The following is a 16,824-nucleotide window of genomic DNA, read 5'->3' as shown; positions in this document are numbered from 1 at the left end:
TTAAATAATTACTAAGTTATTACATACAAGCAGATTATTTGTAATATTTCAATACTATATCACAAATAGTATGGACTTAGGAAATGCGTAACGCTAATTTATATAATTATTAAATAATTTATATAATTATTAAATAACAAATAATATAATTTTTATTTATTATATTCAGGTATTCAGAGATTATATTAGAGAGATTATATCTCATATTATATTTGCCGTTTTTCCATACGAAAAATTGAAGAAATATATTCTTGTTTTAAAATAAATTTATTCATCAAAATATGAATCTTCATATTTTATAACTTTCTTCCAATTTAACTTAATAACTTATAAACACCGTCTTTATAAAAATTTTTTGTTTTAGTGTGGAAATTCTTGAAAAAAATATTTTCCTATCGGTTATTGGTCTTTCCATTCATAATAGGCAAAAAATATTTTTTGCATCACAATTCGGAAAGATATTTAGGTGACTTCATTTAAATCGACCATCCTGTATTTAGTCTATGTTTCAAGAAATAAAAAATCTTTTTACAATTATTGATTTTATGGTTTTCAATGATTGAGGTGAATCTTCATCTACAATTGAATATAAATCGCGGTAGCTTTAAGAATTGTATCTTCTTTCGAGATCAATATTTCAGAACACCAAATCTCATATTTATCCTATAATTAGTCAACAAGGATACAGGACTTATTAGCGTCCTGTTAGTCCAAAAAATGTTTCCATCTAAAAAAGGATAACTTTGATCTTGAAATTTCCCCCCACTATGAAAAAATAATTTGCACTGTTTTTTTTATAATTTAAAATTTAAAATTTCAATATTTTACGTGAAAAAATCTATCGATGAATTCATAAAATACGGATAGAGACCTTTCTGATTTAAAATGGAATAGTTTTAGATTAGATACTAATTTCGTGTTTCAGAATCTGGAAATATACCATTTGAAAACATTCTAACGGATTTCAGTTTACTTAATTAACATTTATTTGTATTACTATTGCGAACTATTGTAATCAGTTAGAAAAACTTTAGAAAAAATTCAAAGCAAAGATGACACGTGACAATACAATACTCTACTATACTATCATATTTGCCAGATTTCTCATCAACAGATTTCCACTTGTTCTTGAATCTAAATAATTATTATTATGCCGTGTCCACACTGGGCAAAACTGCCCGTTAACACGCATTCACTCTACTGTTAGTAAGCAGCTCGCGAGTAGCTCGCTAGCAGTTCAGGCTTGTTCGCTTAGTGCTCGTGGGCAGTTCGTTGCATCGTTCTTGCTTGCATATTATAAAATAAAGCCTTCAACATGTTCGCTTTAAGTTGCGAACAGATTCTTTGATGTACCGCTTATCGAACCGCTTAGAACAATTTCCGTTGTTCTAAACAACTTCTGTGTAATCTAATTGTAGTTCGTTAAAATGTAGCCTGAGAAGTTTAATAATGAAAATGATCTAAAAGAAATTTCAAGATCATTGACGTTTTTTTCATATATCTTTTTTTTTATTGTATTGTGTAGCTGTAAAAAAATTTGTTCAGATATGTAAAGAACATGACAAGAAAATTTAAGTTTTACGTATAAATTTATCTCTATCGGGACTAGACTTTGACCAAAACGTGACAATTCAGAGCTTTATAATAAATATAAATAAAGATATTTACTATTTTTATCACATCATCAATGATAATCTATTCTATTAGCTTGAAATTTTGATCAGTGTATCGAAATTTGTCAGTAATTCATAATGGAATACTCAATGCAAGAAAAAATCGATATGATATTTATTTATAGTAAATGAAAATGTGAAAAACGATATTATTTGCGTTATTTTTTAATTTGATTTTCTTATATTCAATATATTGAATGAATATGAAACAAATAAAATAAAAAATTCTTTTTGTTTTATCTAGTATTAAATATAGAATCAACATATTCTTAAAAATCAAACGTGGATTAAATTATTTTTGATATTTAAATGATTTTTATTTCAATAAAAATTATACCTTAATTATTGTTTATTACTTATTTTTACTAATTTTTTCACAAAGTTATAATGAGATTTATATTTTTAATTATTGTAAAAATTTGTTCAAATTACCCAGGTACGACTATTTAAGATTTCGGAATTAAATCTGATCAGATAATTTTGATCGAGCTCGAGCAAATGCGTAAGACTTTAAAACAAAGATTGTGCAGCAATTTCGTTAGTTTTGTCATTTCATGGACAGAACCGATCGGTGGAGCAGTGACAAAAATGTGGCAACCATGTCAAATTTTTAGATTGGCAACTATACTTTTGTCAGGAAATCCTAAACTGTCCCTTTAATTCGCTTTTCATTTGTCATTCTGCATAATGAAAATCGTTGATGAAGGCAATCAAAAAGAAAATGAGAATGAGCAGTAAGAATATATCATTTTGAATTTGTAAAAAATTTCAATAAAGTATGTTAAAATATGTCATTAAATTTTTGACAAAATTGTAAAGAAATTCCGTAGTATACTATAGAATCTACATGGTAGGAGTGCCACAAACACATACAGAGGACTACGGTTCTTAGAAGAGATAGGTTGCAGCTTTATATTAAACAAAACGAACCGCAACTCTTTCGAATACATGTCAATTACATAATTTATCTTACAAAATCATTCTACAGATCTATTATATATTTTATATTAATGCCAGATCATTGTGTTCGCTTGACTACAATACATATCCGCACTGTTTTAACATGAAATTGAACCTTTTAAATAAACGTTTCATTTTGAAAAAAACTTCTCTAGATTAAATGATTGGAACGAAATAATTATGCAGATAATTAAACTTTAATTTTGTCTCATAAGAATATCGACAAAGATATGAGTACTATATACTATACTTTTTTTTTTTAATGATCTTGAAAATAATTCTTTCCACTTTCAATAAATGTGCGTTTTAAAATAGTGCAACTTTATCTTGAACATTTTCTTCATAGAAACAAGAATACGACAAATATATTTTTATTTAAAAATCGCATCCTATAAAATTTGGAGCATTTTAAGAAATATTAATTTCTTTTTGAAAGTATACTTTATTTTTTATTCAGAATAACACGTAGGAAAAATTCAATTGCAGAAAAAAAATCGTAGAAACCATTAAAAAACAATGCACTTTTGAGAAAAATCACACTATATAATGATATAGCTTTTTAAACAATGTTTACTAAATTCGCATTTATTTATGATTATTGTACATATATATATGTATGTTTGCTCGTAATAAAGTGTCACTGGATTCATTATAATAAATAATTTTCAGTGCGGAAACGACAATGCTATCCATATTTTTTGATTTTAGTTGCTATCGCTATTAATGTTTTCTTTCAATACTTGCCTAAGTCGATATGACAGGATGTGACACGAAAATGGTAAGAAGATCAAGACTCTTAAACCGTGGGATACGAAAAAGCATTGGATGTCCAGTCTGTCTTATTAATCAATGGCCTGTGGTGATAAATGATAAGTCCGATGTTCGTCTTGTAAGTTTTATATGTCATTTGTGTTTGTGATAGAATCATGATTTCAATTTTAACGACTGATTTTAGCACACATTTGTAGCAGTTGATTATTGTATTGTAATACCTATTATAATTATGTCTCGAGTGATATATAATGCATCAAGTAGTAAGTTGTAATATGCAATATGCTATCTTTTTTACTATTTTTAAAAAATTTTAATTTTAAAAAATTTTTCTTTGTTATTAATATTAATTTTATATATCATCGAAGAGAATGTGAATTTAAAAAAATTGATGTTCTTTAAAGGTTGAGGTTCTCCAAACTAAAATTCTTTAAATTATATATGTTTTACGTTATTAAATAAATAAAATGTTATTACGTTGTTAAATTTTACAAAATATATAAAAATTAATTTTATTTTGTAATTGTGATTATATACAAAATACATACATTATTATCTGATAATACAATGAACTTTATTCCTATATATAGTGTCCTATACACATTAAATAATACACATTAAAGCACAAGTGAAAATCTATATTGGAGACAATCCTCAAATATGTATTGTTAGGTTATATTCAATTGTTTATTAATGCTGTTGTCCATAATATGTTACATTTTTATTGGTATTTATAAATATTTAATATTTACATATTATATTGTATAAACATATATGCATTTAATATATATGTATAATAAATATATATTTCAAAAGTGTTGTAGATGATAAATATAAAAGTAATTTGTGACACATATGTATAAAAATAAACATATATTTTATTCATGAATAAAAAAATTAATTGTAAGTAAAAATATATCAAATATGACTAATATATTTAATTATACTTGGCAGTACAGAGATTGCAATGGATATTTCAAAGAGCTTATTCACAAAAAAAATTTCCAAAAATTACAACTCACTACACTATTATACCCAGAGAATCAGATCCAAGATGGAAAGGTATACAACATTTATAAATATAAAAAACTAATATTTTATACTATATATTATTATATGTATAATTAAAATAAATATGATTTATAGATATAAATATGGAAAGATATGTAGATGAAACAGATATTTTAATTGTGGGAGGTGGTCCGGCTGGATTATCTGCTGCAATTCAAGCACGTAAATTAGCAAAGAAGCATGGAAAGGAATTGCGAGTTACACTTGTTGAAAAGGCTTCTACTATTGGTGGTCATATTCTTAGTGGAGCTTGTTTAGATCCAATAGCTTTAAATGAATTATTTCCAAATTGGAAGGAATTAGGTGCACCATTAAACACTTCTGTGACAGAAGATAAATTTGCATTTCTCACCAAAAAAGGCAGAATACCAATACCTATTTTAAAAGGAATGCCATTATATAATCATGGGAACTACATTGTTAGGTAACTGTAATACAGTGAAGTTAATCATGTTAACATTACTTATTATATTCTAATTACTTATTTTAGATTAGGTCATGTTGTAGTCTGGCTTAGTGAACAAGCTGAAGCTGCAGGTGTTGAATTATACCCTGGATATGCTGGTGCAGAAGTACTTTACCATGAAGATGGATCTGTTAAAGGAATAGCTACAAATGATGTTGGTATTGCTAAAGATGGTTCACCAAAGAATATTTTTGAACGTGGAATGGAATTACATGCAAAGTGTACAATTTTTGCAGAAGGTTGTCATGGTCATCTTACAAAACAGATTTCAAAGAAATTAAATCTTAGAAAAGATTGTGAACCACAGACTTATGGTATAGGATTAAAAGAAGTAATTATCATTAAATATAAATTTTAATATATTTTAATGATGTTTGAAAAGTATAAAATAAATGTCAATGTTATTAGATTTGGGAAATTAATCCCAAAAAACATAGACCTGGTATCGTTGAACATACTATTGGTTGGCCACTGGAAAAAGATACTTATGGCGGATCCTTTTTATATCATCTTAATGAAGATACACCACTTATTGCTATTGGTTTCGTTGTTGGTTTAGATTATTCTAATCCTTACTTACATCCATTTAAAGAATTTCAGAGATTTAAACAACATCCAAGTATTAAACTAATACTTGAGGGTGGGAAAAGGTAAGACTTTGTTACAAATAAATTTATATTTATAAGAAAAAAATTTTCATTTTAAATTTTGTTTTCGTTTTAGAATTGCATATGGTGCAAGAGCTATAGCAGAAGGAGGTTTTCAATCTATTCCTAAACTTCAATTTCCTGGTGGTTGTCTTATTGGCTGTACAGCAGGATTTCTTAATGTTCCTAAAATTAAAGGAACACATAATGCTATGAAGAGTGGGATGCTAGCGGCAGAAAGTGTAATTGAGGCTATAATTGATGCAGAAAGTAATCCATCGGAAACAAAAGGTTTAGAACCAAAATCTTATACTGATAAAATACAAAATAGTTGGATTTATAAAGAACTAAAGGCTATAAGGAATATAAGACCAAGTTTTCATACTCGGTTTGGTATTTATGGGGGTCTGCTATATTCTGGATTTTCAATGATGATCGGAGGAAGAGAACCATGGACTTTGTCTCATGGAGGTAAATAAAATTTTAATAAAATTCATTAAGAAAATAGAAATTGTCACTAATAATAATTTTTCTAGGTCCAGATTATAAAAAGTTGAAATTAGCATCGGAATGTAGTCCAATAGAATATCCAAAGCCAGACAATGAAATATCTTTTGATTTACTATCTTCAGTGGCACTTACTGGTACAAATCATGAAGCTGATCAACCTCCACATCTTACTTTGGTCAATGATACTTTACCAGTAGAAAGAAATTTAGCGATATTTGCTGGGCCAGAAGGTCGATTTTGTCCTGCTGGTATGTACATTTATAAACATATTTAATTAAAACCTTTAAATCTTTATTATAATCTTTGTTATATGTTAGATATTTCTGAAAATTATAGTAATCATGCTCGGTTAAATTTTATTAAAATAAATATTAATATTATTGAATGATTATATTTATTTACCATATTTCGATATAAATAGTAAATAATTATATAGAAAAGGGAAGCCACGTTCTATTTCGATGACTTTGAAATATATTATCAAGCTCATCATTCTGAACAATTTTTTCATATATATTTATTAATATATAATAGACGAGATATTGACGAATTGTTATTCGATTTATAAAACAATTGTTGTGATGTTTGATGGCGATCTGAATGTCTTTCTTATTACATTCTTACGCAGCATTTTACATCACCATAAATATTTTTTAAAAATATCTCAATATATAATTTTTTTTAACACACTTTTTTGCATGACGAGTTTCGATTTTCTATTTAAAAAAATAATGCAATTTTTCATTGTACATGTACTATTGTATTTATAAAAGAAATATGTTCCTACGAATATAATTATTCTCTCTTTGAACCACTCTTTTTTCTTTGACATTTTTCTGTAATTGCTTCGTAATGGAATTATAAACTAAAACAATTGTGTGGACTTCCTTATATATATATAAATATATTTTATTAACTATAAAAATATTTCTGTGAACATGAATTGTTTCACGTTTAAATGAATAATATAAATTTACTTTAAGATTTATATACAACTGTGTCGTGGTCGTTTCATGAATATTATCCAAACATTAATTCATTAATATTTACATATACAGGATGTTACACTAAGTGAGAAATATATATAATCTGTATATAAAATCGATTTGAATCAGAACATAATCGTGTATAAATGGGCTAATTTTTTAGAAAATATGCAATTTCAAGTGAATAAAACTGAGCCTTTCCAACGTCTTTTATATAAATTATTTTATATAAATTTAATTTAGTGGTTTTAAAATTAATGAAGTTGTTCGTAATATCTTGCTGGAGGACAGCACAAAAATAAATTTGTTCAGTTTAAGAAGGATAATTTCTCGATGAATAATGAATCACGATGTGATCGATAATCTGAACGATGAGGAACATTTGGAAGTTCCTCTAGAAAAATTGATTTGCATAAAATGTAGCGAATTTTTCAAGCCAAGAATCCAAAAATGACCTCTTCATTATTCGAATATTCTGTTCTATTATTTGAACAGTATATTTGTCTTTTCTTAAGCGAATTTATTTTATATATATATTTTGTGTTTTTTATGATTGCAAAAAGAACTTATTAAAGTATGAGATACAAAATTTTATTAAAAAGACAATGTGGAACATATAAAATATGTTTATTATGTTTAATTCAGTAATAAATCAATGTTTTATTTATGAATGACAAAGGTGTTATAAACATAAATAAAATAAAACAGCACAAATGAGTAAACAAAGGATTTATTTATTCGTGTTAAAAAAATTAGCTATTTCAAAAGCCCTCTAAAAAATAACATTCTTAAATATTGAAATAAATATTGAAATAAATGATATGTGCAATTTAATTAAATTACAATTAAAAGTAATTGTTCTATTCATCATTTTGTCTATTCATTACTTCGGAGGTTCTACTGCAAAATAATCTTTAGTATTTTGTACGAGTAGTATTCTCTATGGTTCTTTTTCAATTTTATCTAAATTTATAATAGATAAATTTATCAAATTTATCTATTATAGTGCATATTTTTTTCAGCATTTCAATAGTTAAATATTGCTTATTTGTTATTGTTTTTATGTTGATATATTAATGTTTTTTTATTCCAGCATATATATTCCTCAACAAAATTAAATCATAAAATTGTAACCGAAAAATTGTCAATCTTTGAATTCTTGCAATTTCATGATAAAAAATCATAGAGCATCGGGCAAGAGCTCACTTTAAAGTTTAAAATCATGATACAGATCATTTTTTTTTTACTTTACAAATGTGGGAAAGTAAACATACTTTTTCATTTCGAAAATTTTACAAATTTGAACGTTTTTACGGATATAGAAAAGTTTTTTTCAAGATTGAATCCATCGTAAATTTAAAGATTGGAGTTTCCTCTTTAAAATGGGTGTTTGGGAATTAATGTACAATTTTTTTCGCAGAGTTATTGAATTTTGAATGAAAAGTGTGTTGCATTAAAATAACCCAAGGTACACCGAAGAGATTGTAAGATCGGACTTGTATCTCATGTATATATGTGTAAATGTGTGTTTAAAAGCGTGCGTTACCATCACGCATGTTTTAACTTCTATCATACATGTTGAGATGCATCGCCCAATTGTTTCTTGTATCAAATTGGTCTAGATTTAACGAAGAGCGTTTTCCAATGCTCGTAATATTGTAAGAAATTTTTTAAGGTTTCTTAATGCTCGATTTATTGTTATCATATCTCACACACCAGATTAAGATTGGAGGATGGAGGGTGGGGGACAGTTGATAGTTGAATGTCGTGAGATTCGAGAAAATGGCGAGTATGTCGAGCTGTATGTGGCCGACCATTGCCATACATTAGCGAGAATCCTGGTCCGATTATGTCTCTTACAGATATATACGGAATTAAAATTTTATCTATTTTCAATTTAATTGTTGTTTTAAAACAGCTCGTGACGCGAGAATTCAAATTAGAGGACAATATAAAGTAAGAGATGACAAAATCATCAAATCTGTGCGATCTGATAGTGAGATCCCGGTCCGCATCATCATAGAACCGCCACTAAAAAATATTTTCGTTATGGTAATGAGAGTCGGATCAAATTCATTAAACTCGTTCACGGCGATCGTGTAAAATCGTCATTCGTCTGTAAATAATACATGATTCTACTTTGTTTCAGATTAAAGAACTTAATTACGGGCAAACCTTGCTGACGATGATTAAGAGTTAGTGCTGGTACTCTTGTAGAAATGTCTATCTCGTTCTCTAATTCATGTCGAAATTCATGTCATCTATGCATTCACAACTTCCGAGCGATGGTCATGAACGTGTTGTAGCTGTAGAATTATGCGATTCTACGCAAAAATGCGACAAACTGTTTTGTCTTCTTGAGAAGTCCTCGTCTGCTCTCGTCGCCTTCTTTGTTTCTCTCGAAAACGAGTCTACGTACAATACATAACAGATTGGCCAACACTTATGTTGTTACATACCGTTGATTATAGCCCGGCAAAATGATCACAATTTAGGTTGTTTGTATCTCTATCAAAGCAATTCGTGACATAAAATTTTTGTTTGCACTATACGTTATAACTCATTAACGATTGTTGAATGATTCGAAGAATTGAAGAAAGAATAAAGACTTTTTATAATACTGTAAACATTGAAACTGTGAGATACATTTTCAAGATATGCACTTGAAACAGACATTCCCCAGTAGATAATCTGGAGAAGTGTCAATATGTACGTTTTTAATGCTGGCAGCATACTTTTCATTTAAAGTTCAATAATTTCAGTGAAAAAAAAATCGCACATCAACTCAAGAAGGGTTTATCAAAAGGAAGATTCCAATCTTCAAATCAACAAAATTTTTATATCCGTAGAGACATTTGAATTTGTAAAATTTTTGTTAACGAAAAAGTATGTTTACTTTCTTAGCCGTTATATTAAATGCATTGTAGAAAAAAATGGTTTGTATCGCGAATGTAGAAATTTCAAGCTTTAAAATAAGTCCTTGCTCAATGTTTTACGATTTTTTATCACGAAGTAGCGAGTTCAAGAAAGATCAACAATTTTTCAGTTCCAATTTTATGATCCCTTAATTTTGTTAAAGAATATATTTTAATTTTTTAAAATTAATAATTTTATTTATTAATATTAATATCTCATGTTCCATTTCAAAGCGTTAAACAGTGTTGAATATGCGATGATTAATTCTACATTATAAATTACTTTGAGTAGTCATATCATGACTTATACTACCTAATTTTATTCATACTCACATGGTTACAGAGTAGTTTAAAATATACAGGGTGATTCACTTAAATTGAATATCTAAGTTATTTCCATTATTGTGAAAGGTAGGAAAAAACGAGAAAGTGTTATTTAAATGGTTTCGAAGCGTGCAACTGATGGTAACAAATAATCGTTCTACCAAGGTCATTTTTATGATTTTTTCAAGGTCATCGACATTTTTTGCACATTAACGTTTATTTTTTATAGTGCGATGTTGTTGTTTGGATAAAGACAAGTTCAATGACCTATAATATCATGACAATTAAAAAATGAGTTGAAATTTAAAGAATACACAAACGGTGTAACTTACCTTATTTTATTGCAAGTGCTCAAAGGGCCGACCGCCTACATCGGTGCATTTTTGTACACGATAAGAGAATGCTTGAACTGCATTTTCTATAACATTTCTGCATATGTCTGTATTCTTTAAATTTTAACTCATTTTTTAATTGTCAAGGTCATCTCAAGATCATGATATTATAGGTCATTGAACTCGTCTTTATTCAAACAACATCGCACTATAAAAAATAAACGTTAATGTGCAAAAAATGACGATGATCTTGAAAAAATTATTAAAATGACCTTGGTAACGATTATTTGTTACCATCAGATGCATGCTTCGAAACCATTTAAATAACACTTTCTCGTTTTTTCCTACCTTTCATAATAACGGAAATACCTTAGATGTTCAATTTAAGTGAATCACCCTGTATGTGAAATATTGTATGATACTATCTAATTTCATTATACTCCGATCTGCGACTCAAAAAATATTCCTACTTAGAAACTTCGCATAGTGCCCTGATTTATGGCATGGACGGAGATTTACACTATTTTTGAAGAGAAAAATCAGTAGGACTATGGCCTTATGTCCATACGAAGTCCAATAGCGTGTCATGTCACATGGCATCCTCTCAGGGAAAGTTCTCGAAAATAATTTAACAGAACGTGCTCCCAACTTGATTGATTGAATGATTTGTCTCCTATTTGAGACCCAATAATTTCCAAAGTTGATGGAAAGAGAAACGAGAGAGTTTTCGCCAATTTTCCAATTTTCCATTGGCCCAGGACAGTTTAGAAATCATTTGATTTCGATAAGGGACAATTCGCTTATCGGGGAGAAATCGTTTGGTTTTCAATCGAGACAGATCATCTCTCGAGCATTCGTCTACAGTCGAAAAGTATTACATTCAAATTGAATGAACAATTTCTCTCGTTTAAGAGATGCCATGCATTAAACAGTACAGTCTGTTCCGATTTTGTGTATTGTGTAAAATGAGAAATGAAATCTCAAAATGGAATGAGTATAAAACACCGATTAATAATCATGTATCACTATAGTGTTAAATGCAAAATTATCACATAAAATACTGATACGATATTTCCGAGTTTGGACTATCCCACTATATTTTAATCTCAATTGGATTCAAATACTTTACAAGTTTCTAATTGTTTTAATTGCATATTTTATTCGAAATTTTTTTGATATTATTTTTAATTGTATAGGTTTCCACACAACTTCTTAAAGTATCAAAAAATATTTGTCTATATATGTCTCATGACGCGATGCCACGCTACATGTATGGATGAATTAGTTTATCGACGCTTCAATGATTGACAGTTGTTATGGGATATATTATATGATGAGTTTTTAGGGTTGGCTTTGAAGTATTTTATATATGTATATATATATTTTTCTTTTTCGTTCTTGATTGATCTTTTGTTCTTTGTATAATTATACACAATACATTTCGTGCTTTATGTAATTATACATAATTTAAAATATTCGTGTTTGTTGATTTTGATGGGATAATGACGTTACACAATGAATCCTTAGAATGGGCTTTGAATATATTAATTCATCATGCGATTATTGTTGCAAATATATATTTTTGATTTATTCTGAATATTTCTAAATGAGTTTGACTTCTTGAAAAGAAGAGATCATATAATATGAAGATATTTCTGTCAATTTTTTAAGATTTAAATTAGATATTTAATTTATAAAATAAAAACATATTTATATTGCAATAATTTTCATATAAACAAAAAAAATTAATTAACAATTTTTATTGACCTAAACAAAAAAATACGAATGTCCAAAATTATTAATTAATTAATTATTTAACAATTATTAATAATACAATTTTCATATATTTAATATTATGTAATGAAATAGTCACATGCAGATGCATACATGCACATAGACACGCACGCACGCACACATGCACACACGCAGGCACGCACGTACGCACACACATTCCACAATTTTCTCAAAAACGTAGCTTCTGAACGAAAAAATTTTATATCAAATTCTTTATTTATTTTTTTACGTAGAATTATTTCCATTCTGATCATGCTACTGTTTATATGTGTTTACGTTTCTGCATGTTAATAATTTAACTTAGAAGTTAATGAGTTATGTATTTAATAGATAAAAAATTATATTAAAAAAATATAACAGAACTAATTCAACACAACATGTTTATAAAATGAAAGATATAAAAAAAAATTAAACTGATTATAATTATATGTTTCAGGTGTATACGAGTTTGTACCATTAGAATCTGGAGAAGGACAGAAGCTGCAAATTAATGCTCAGAATTGCATTCATTGTAAAACCTGTGATATCAAGGATCCGAGCCAGAACATTAATTGGGTTGTACCAGAAGGAGGAGGAGGTCCAGCTTATAATGGAATGTAAAGTAAACTGAGATAATGATTTGTTAAAATGTTTTATAATATAATACAGACAAATACTATTTTTATATATATTTTTAAACGTGTAATAATCGTGTAATAATGAAATTTGTAATTGATAAAAATTACTTTTTATTATATTGATATAGCAACACGTGAAGTATTGTCAAATTGAAGATTATTTCATTTAAAGATAAAAATTTTACAAAGAATAAATATTATGCAATTGTAACAAAACAAATACTATGTTGTTTTTATTAGTAATTGAAACTTTTATATTTCAAATAAGATTGTTGTGTATATCATCATATAATTTTAAGTTTCTTACTAAATCTAATTTTCAACATATTCAATGGTGAACGATTTGAAGTTTTATCAACTAAATAAATGCAATTTTTGAAAAACACTAATAAAATATTTTTTTATTATAAAAATAGTTAGTAAAATGAAAAGTAAAATTATAGAAAAAATATACTTACTGTACATTGTACACTCTTTCCAGGGGCTGCGGGCAACTGTGCAAAAGCACAGTCGGCTGCAGCACGGAATTAGCGATCTTGAAGTGCCCAAACTCACAGAATATTATAAACCTGTTATATTTCGCAGGAATGGGAGACTTCCCTTCAGAGGTCGATTCGTGAGGATGACAATCTCTATAAAAAATCCGTAACCAAAATCTGTATCTCTATCGCGGCAAATAAGTATTCCCTAGTCTAAGGCACTTAGCATATACCTGGCGACCTTCTGTGAGTAAAAATTTTTCGTCCGAAATGAACATTACTTCGGATATTTGTTTGTTACTACTCATGGAATCAGTGGATCGTGATTTTGTAAAACTTGAGGTAATTTTTTTTTGAGAGGAAGGGAGGGGTGGGGGAAGAAAACTTGTAGAATATCTCGTAATATTCTCCATATTTAAAGAAGGACGCGCCACATCTGAGTTTGTTCAGAAGCGCGAAAAATAGTCGAAACACGGTCTAAAATATGAGAGTGAACATGTGCGTGATGTGTTAAATGCGATGCAATTTAATGACCAAAGAAATTGACAAAGTTGTGTTCGTTGAGGGTAATCGTGTGTCGAAGAATATGAATGAGTTTTTGTTGAAGCGATCAGATAATGCATATGATAGCAAAGAATGAAAGGCTATTATAAGTCGATATATTATAAGTCGATATATGCGAGAAACAAAGAGAAATAATGAAAATAAGTCAGATGTTTGCGAATATAATTAGCAACGTGTAAGTGGGTCAAGGTAGGATAATAAAAATGAGAGAAGTAAGAGAAACAAAGTATGCTGTGATTGTAAAAGGATGAAAGTGTAAAAATGACGAGTGAACAGCGAAAGGAGAAAGTGTTAAGTGGTCAAGTAAATATAAGAATGGAAACTGTATCTTAAAAGAAATGTAAGAAGAAGTTTAAGGGTCTGAGGCTCAAAGTTGAGACATCAAAGAAAATGAATTCGAAGGTGAGCATGTTTAATGTTAAGAATGAGATGACAAGTGAAATATTTACGAATAAATTATATGAAAAGAACTTGAAGAGAACCTGTGTCTGTTGGTACGTTATTAGAGTTTGCAGGAGTGGATCAGCGTGTGCTGTTTTGTCTATCGTTTTGGTGGGTCGAAAGGCATCAGCCTGGTGTATGTTATTCTGGAGCGTGTGGATCTGTTTGTCTATACTCTTGGCTGCTGATATTATGGTTTAACGGGTAGGGGTTGCAAATTTTCCTATATAGTTTCCAGTCTGTGTGTTGTATGTTGGATAAGAATATGTCTAGATTTGAGGGTTTGTAATTGGGCTATCTGTAAGTATAGGTGGGGGAGTGAAGGATACTGGCCTGTTAAGAGATGCTTTTTTAGTGCGACTCCATTGTTGTTCCTGGTTGCGTTATTCCAAACCTGGTGTTTTGCGTTGAAGTCGCCTCTAGTGATATATGTAACATGTTTGTTATGATGGGTAACCTGGATTATTTCTTCGGAGGTGATCCTGTGTTCAGGAGGTACATATACGGCAGTGACGATTAGGGGAGGAGTTGTTTTGGTTTTTATTGTTACGGTTTCCATGGGAGAGGTATTGCTCTAAATGTAGTCCTCCGAGGGGATGTTTTTGTAGATGGCTATTAAGACTCCTCCGCGCTGGGACTCACCTGGGACAGTAGTTCGGTCTCTCCTTCGTACATTATATTATGGGAAGTCTGTCATTGGATCTTAGCCAAGTTTCAGTAACGATGGCGATATCTATTTGTTGTTCATGTAGGAATCTTTGTAGTTCATGTTTCTTGTTTTGGATGTAGTAGTATTCCGTAGTATGATGTTAAGCGATTGTTTAGTAGCCAGCTTCCAGTTCCTTGACAATGAGGATTGTAGCCCTGACTCTTTCAATGTTGGAGATGCATTTGGTGCAATGCTTTTGGATGAGTTCTATGATTTTGAGGAATGTATCTAAGTCGGAGTGTTTGACTTCATCGAGAGTGCTTTCTATTGCTGAGATTTGTGTGTGTTTGGAAGTTCTTGAGGAGGAGTTTGCCTTGATAGGGCGTTGACGTAAGAGAGGGGTTTGTTTCATGTGTCCGGAGGCAGCAGGATGGGGGTGGGAGTTTTTGGTGTAGGTTTGGCAGTGTTCAATAAGGTGTGATATGCTTGTAGGGAAAGGTGGTGAGGGAAAGATAGGTGTTTGGGTGTAGCTCGTTTTTGTAGGTGTTGGTCAGATAGACTAGGAGTGCTGGACATTTTAAGTAATTGGCTGTATGGTTTTCTAGGCAGTTTATGCAGGTTGGCGGAACTTGTGGCGTTTTGGTACATTCTTTGGTGGGTCAGCACATTTGACACATACTGCATTCTTGTTGGAGTTAGTAGAGGAGTGTCCGTGCGCCTGGCAGCGGTAACATTGGATTGTGGGTTTCTTGGACTCATACTTCTCACAGTAGACTTTTATGTTCTCTATGAATCGGACGTGGTTAACATTGGCTAGTATAGTACCTGGTACGAAGGTGACCCTGTAGATATTTGGTATCTGTTGGTAATTCTGTGCAGTTTAGTGCTTTGAGTCCATGGGTTTTCAGGTTATTTATTATTATTTTATCATTTAACTTAATAAGGTCTTTTAGAACTACTGTTAAGATTTTTTCGGTGGAGACTGTGAAGGTGTGGAACTGAATGTTTTGTTTTCGGCATACTTCTTTGAAATCATTGTAGTCCATTAGGTTATGGAATATGATTTTAAGTTTCTGCGAGATATATTTTATGTAATATCTGTTGTTATAGCTGGTTTTTAGTGCTTCTAATAATTTGGTGTGATTAATGTTTCCTGTAAGATAGGCGGGGGCTTTACGTTGGTAGGTTTCTAGGGAATTTCCGGTTGTGTGTTAGGGCCTTCGTTTGTTTGTTCTGTGTTGGCTCAGTCGGTATCTTGCAATAGGCAGTCAGCGAATATGCTGAATCTATTTTGTGTAGGGTTTTGTTTCCATACCTGGACTGAGTGTTGTTGTTGACCTTGAGTTGTTGATCTCGATCTTCTACGTATGGTTATTGGTTACAGGACATACTCTGTGACTTTTCTCTTGGCCCTGGGCCATGCGTCGGGGTTAATTGCCTTCGTCGTGTTATCGCTCGTGTAGTGGTTCCGTGAGTGTAATACGGTTGTCGCCGCGTTGGTCGCCTGGTTAGCCGTATGGAAATCGATGTTGCTCCTTCCACGGTTCACTCGAGACTGGTACATTGCTGAATGCCGTATGAGAACGTAACTGGCTTGTTTTTTTTTTTTTTTTTTTTATTGTTAG

At 30.0% G+C, this 16,824-nt stretch overlaps 1 protein-coding gene across 3 annotated transcripts; it reads left to right on the top strand.

Annotated features, from left to right (window-relative positions):
* The first annotated feature begins 3,372 nt into the window (after nucleotides 1-3,372).
* Nucleotides 3,373-13,286, top strand: LOC122528951 (electron transfer flavoprotein-ubiquinone oxidoreductase, mitochondrial). 3 transcript variants are annotated; one of them, XM_043654615.1, is made up of 9 exons: nucleotides 3,373-3,522; nucleotides 3,589-3,667; nucleotides 4,359-4,466; nucleotides 4,551-4,899; nucleotides 4,966-5,272; nucleotides 5,350-5,591; nucleotides 5,665-6,059; nucleotides 6,125-6,346; nucleotides 12,886-13,286. In XM_043654615.1, the coding sequence occupies exons 1-9, from the start codon at nucleotides 3,388-3,390 to the stop codon at nucleotides 13,047-13,049; spliced, it is 2,001 nt and encodes a 666-aa protein (XP_043510550.1). In that variant the 5' UTR covers nucleotides 3,373-3,387; the 3' UTR covers nucleotides 13,050-13,286. The 3 variants fall into 3 exon arrangements, with proteins under 3 accessions (XP_043510550.1, XP_043510552.1, XP_043510551.1); XM_043654617.1 differs by lacking the exon at nucleotides 3,589-3,667 and having other exon boundaries at nucleotides 3,504-3,522; XM_043654616.1 differs by lacking the exons at nucleotides 3,373-3,522; nucleotides 3,589-3,667 and adding an exon at nucleotides 4,083-4,131.
* Nucleotides 13,287-16,824: the final 3,538 nt, after the last annotated feature.

This window comes from Frieseomelitta varia, unplaced genomic scaffold (genome assembly GCF_011392965.1).
Source record: "Frieseomelitta varia isolate USP_RPSP 00005682 unplaced genomic scaffold, Fvar_1.2 scaffold_272, whole genome shotgun sequence".
NCBI classification, from domain to species: Eukaryota; Metazoa; Arthropoda; class Insecta; order Hymenoptera; family Apidae; genus Frieseomelitta; species Frieseomelitta varia.
Note: the sequence above shows the minus strand (reverse complement) of the source record. Positions and strands in the feature narration are given on the sequence as shown.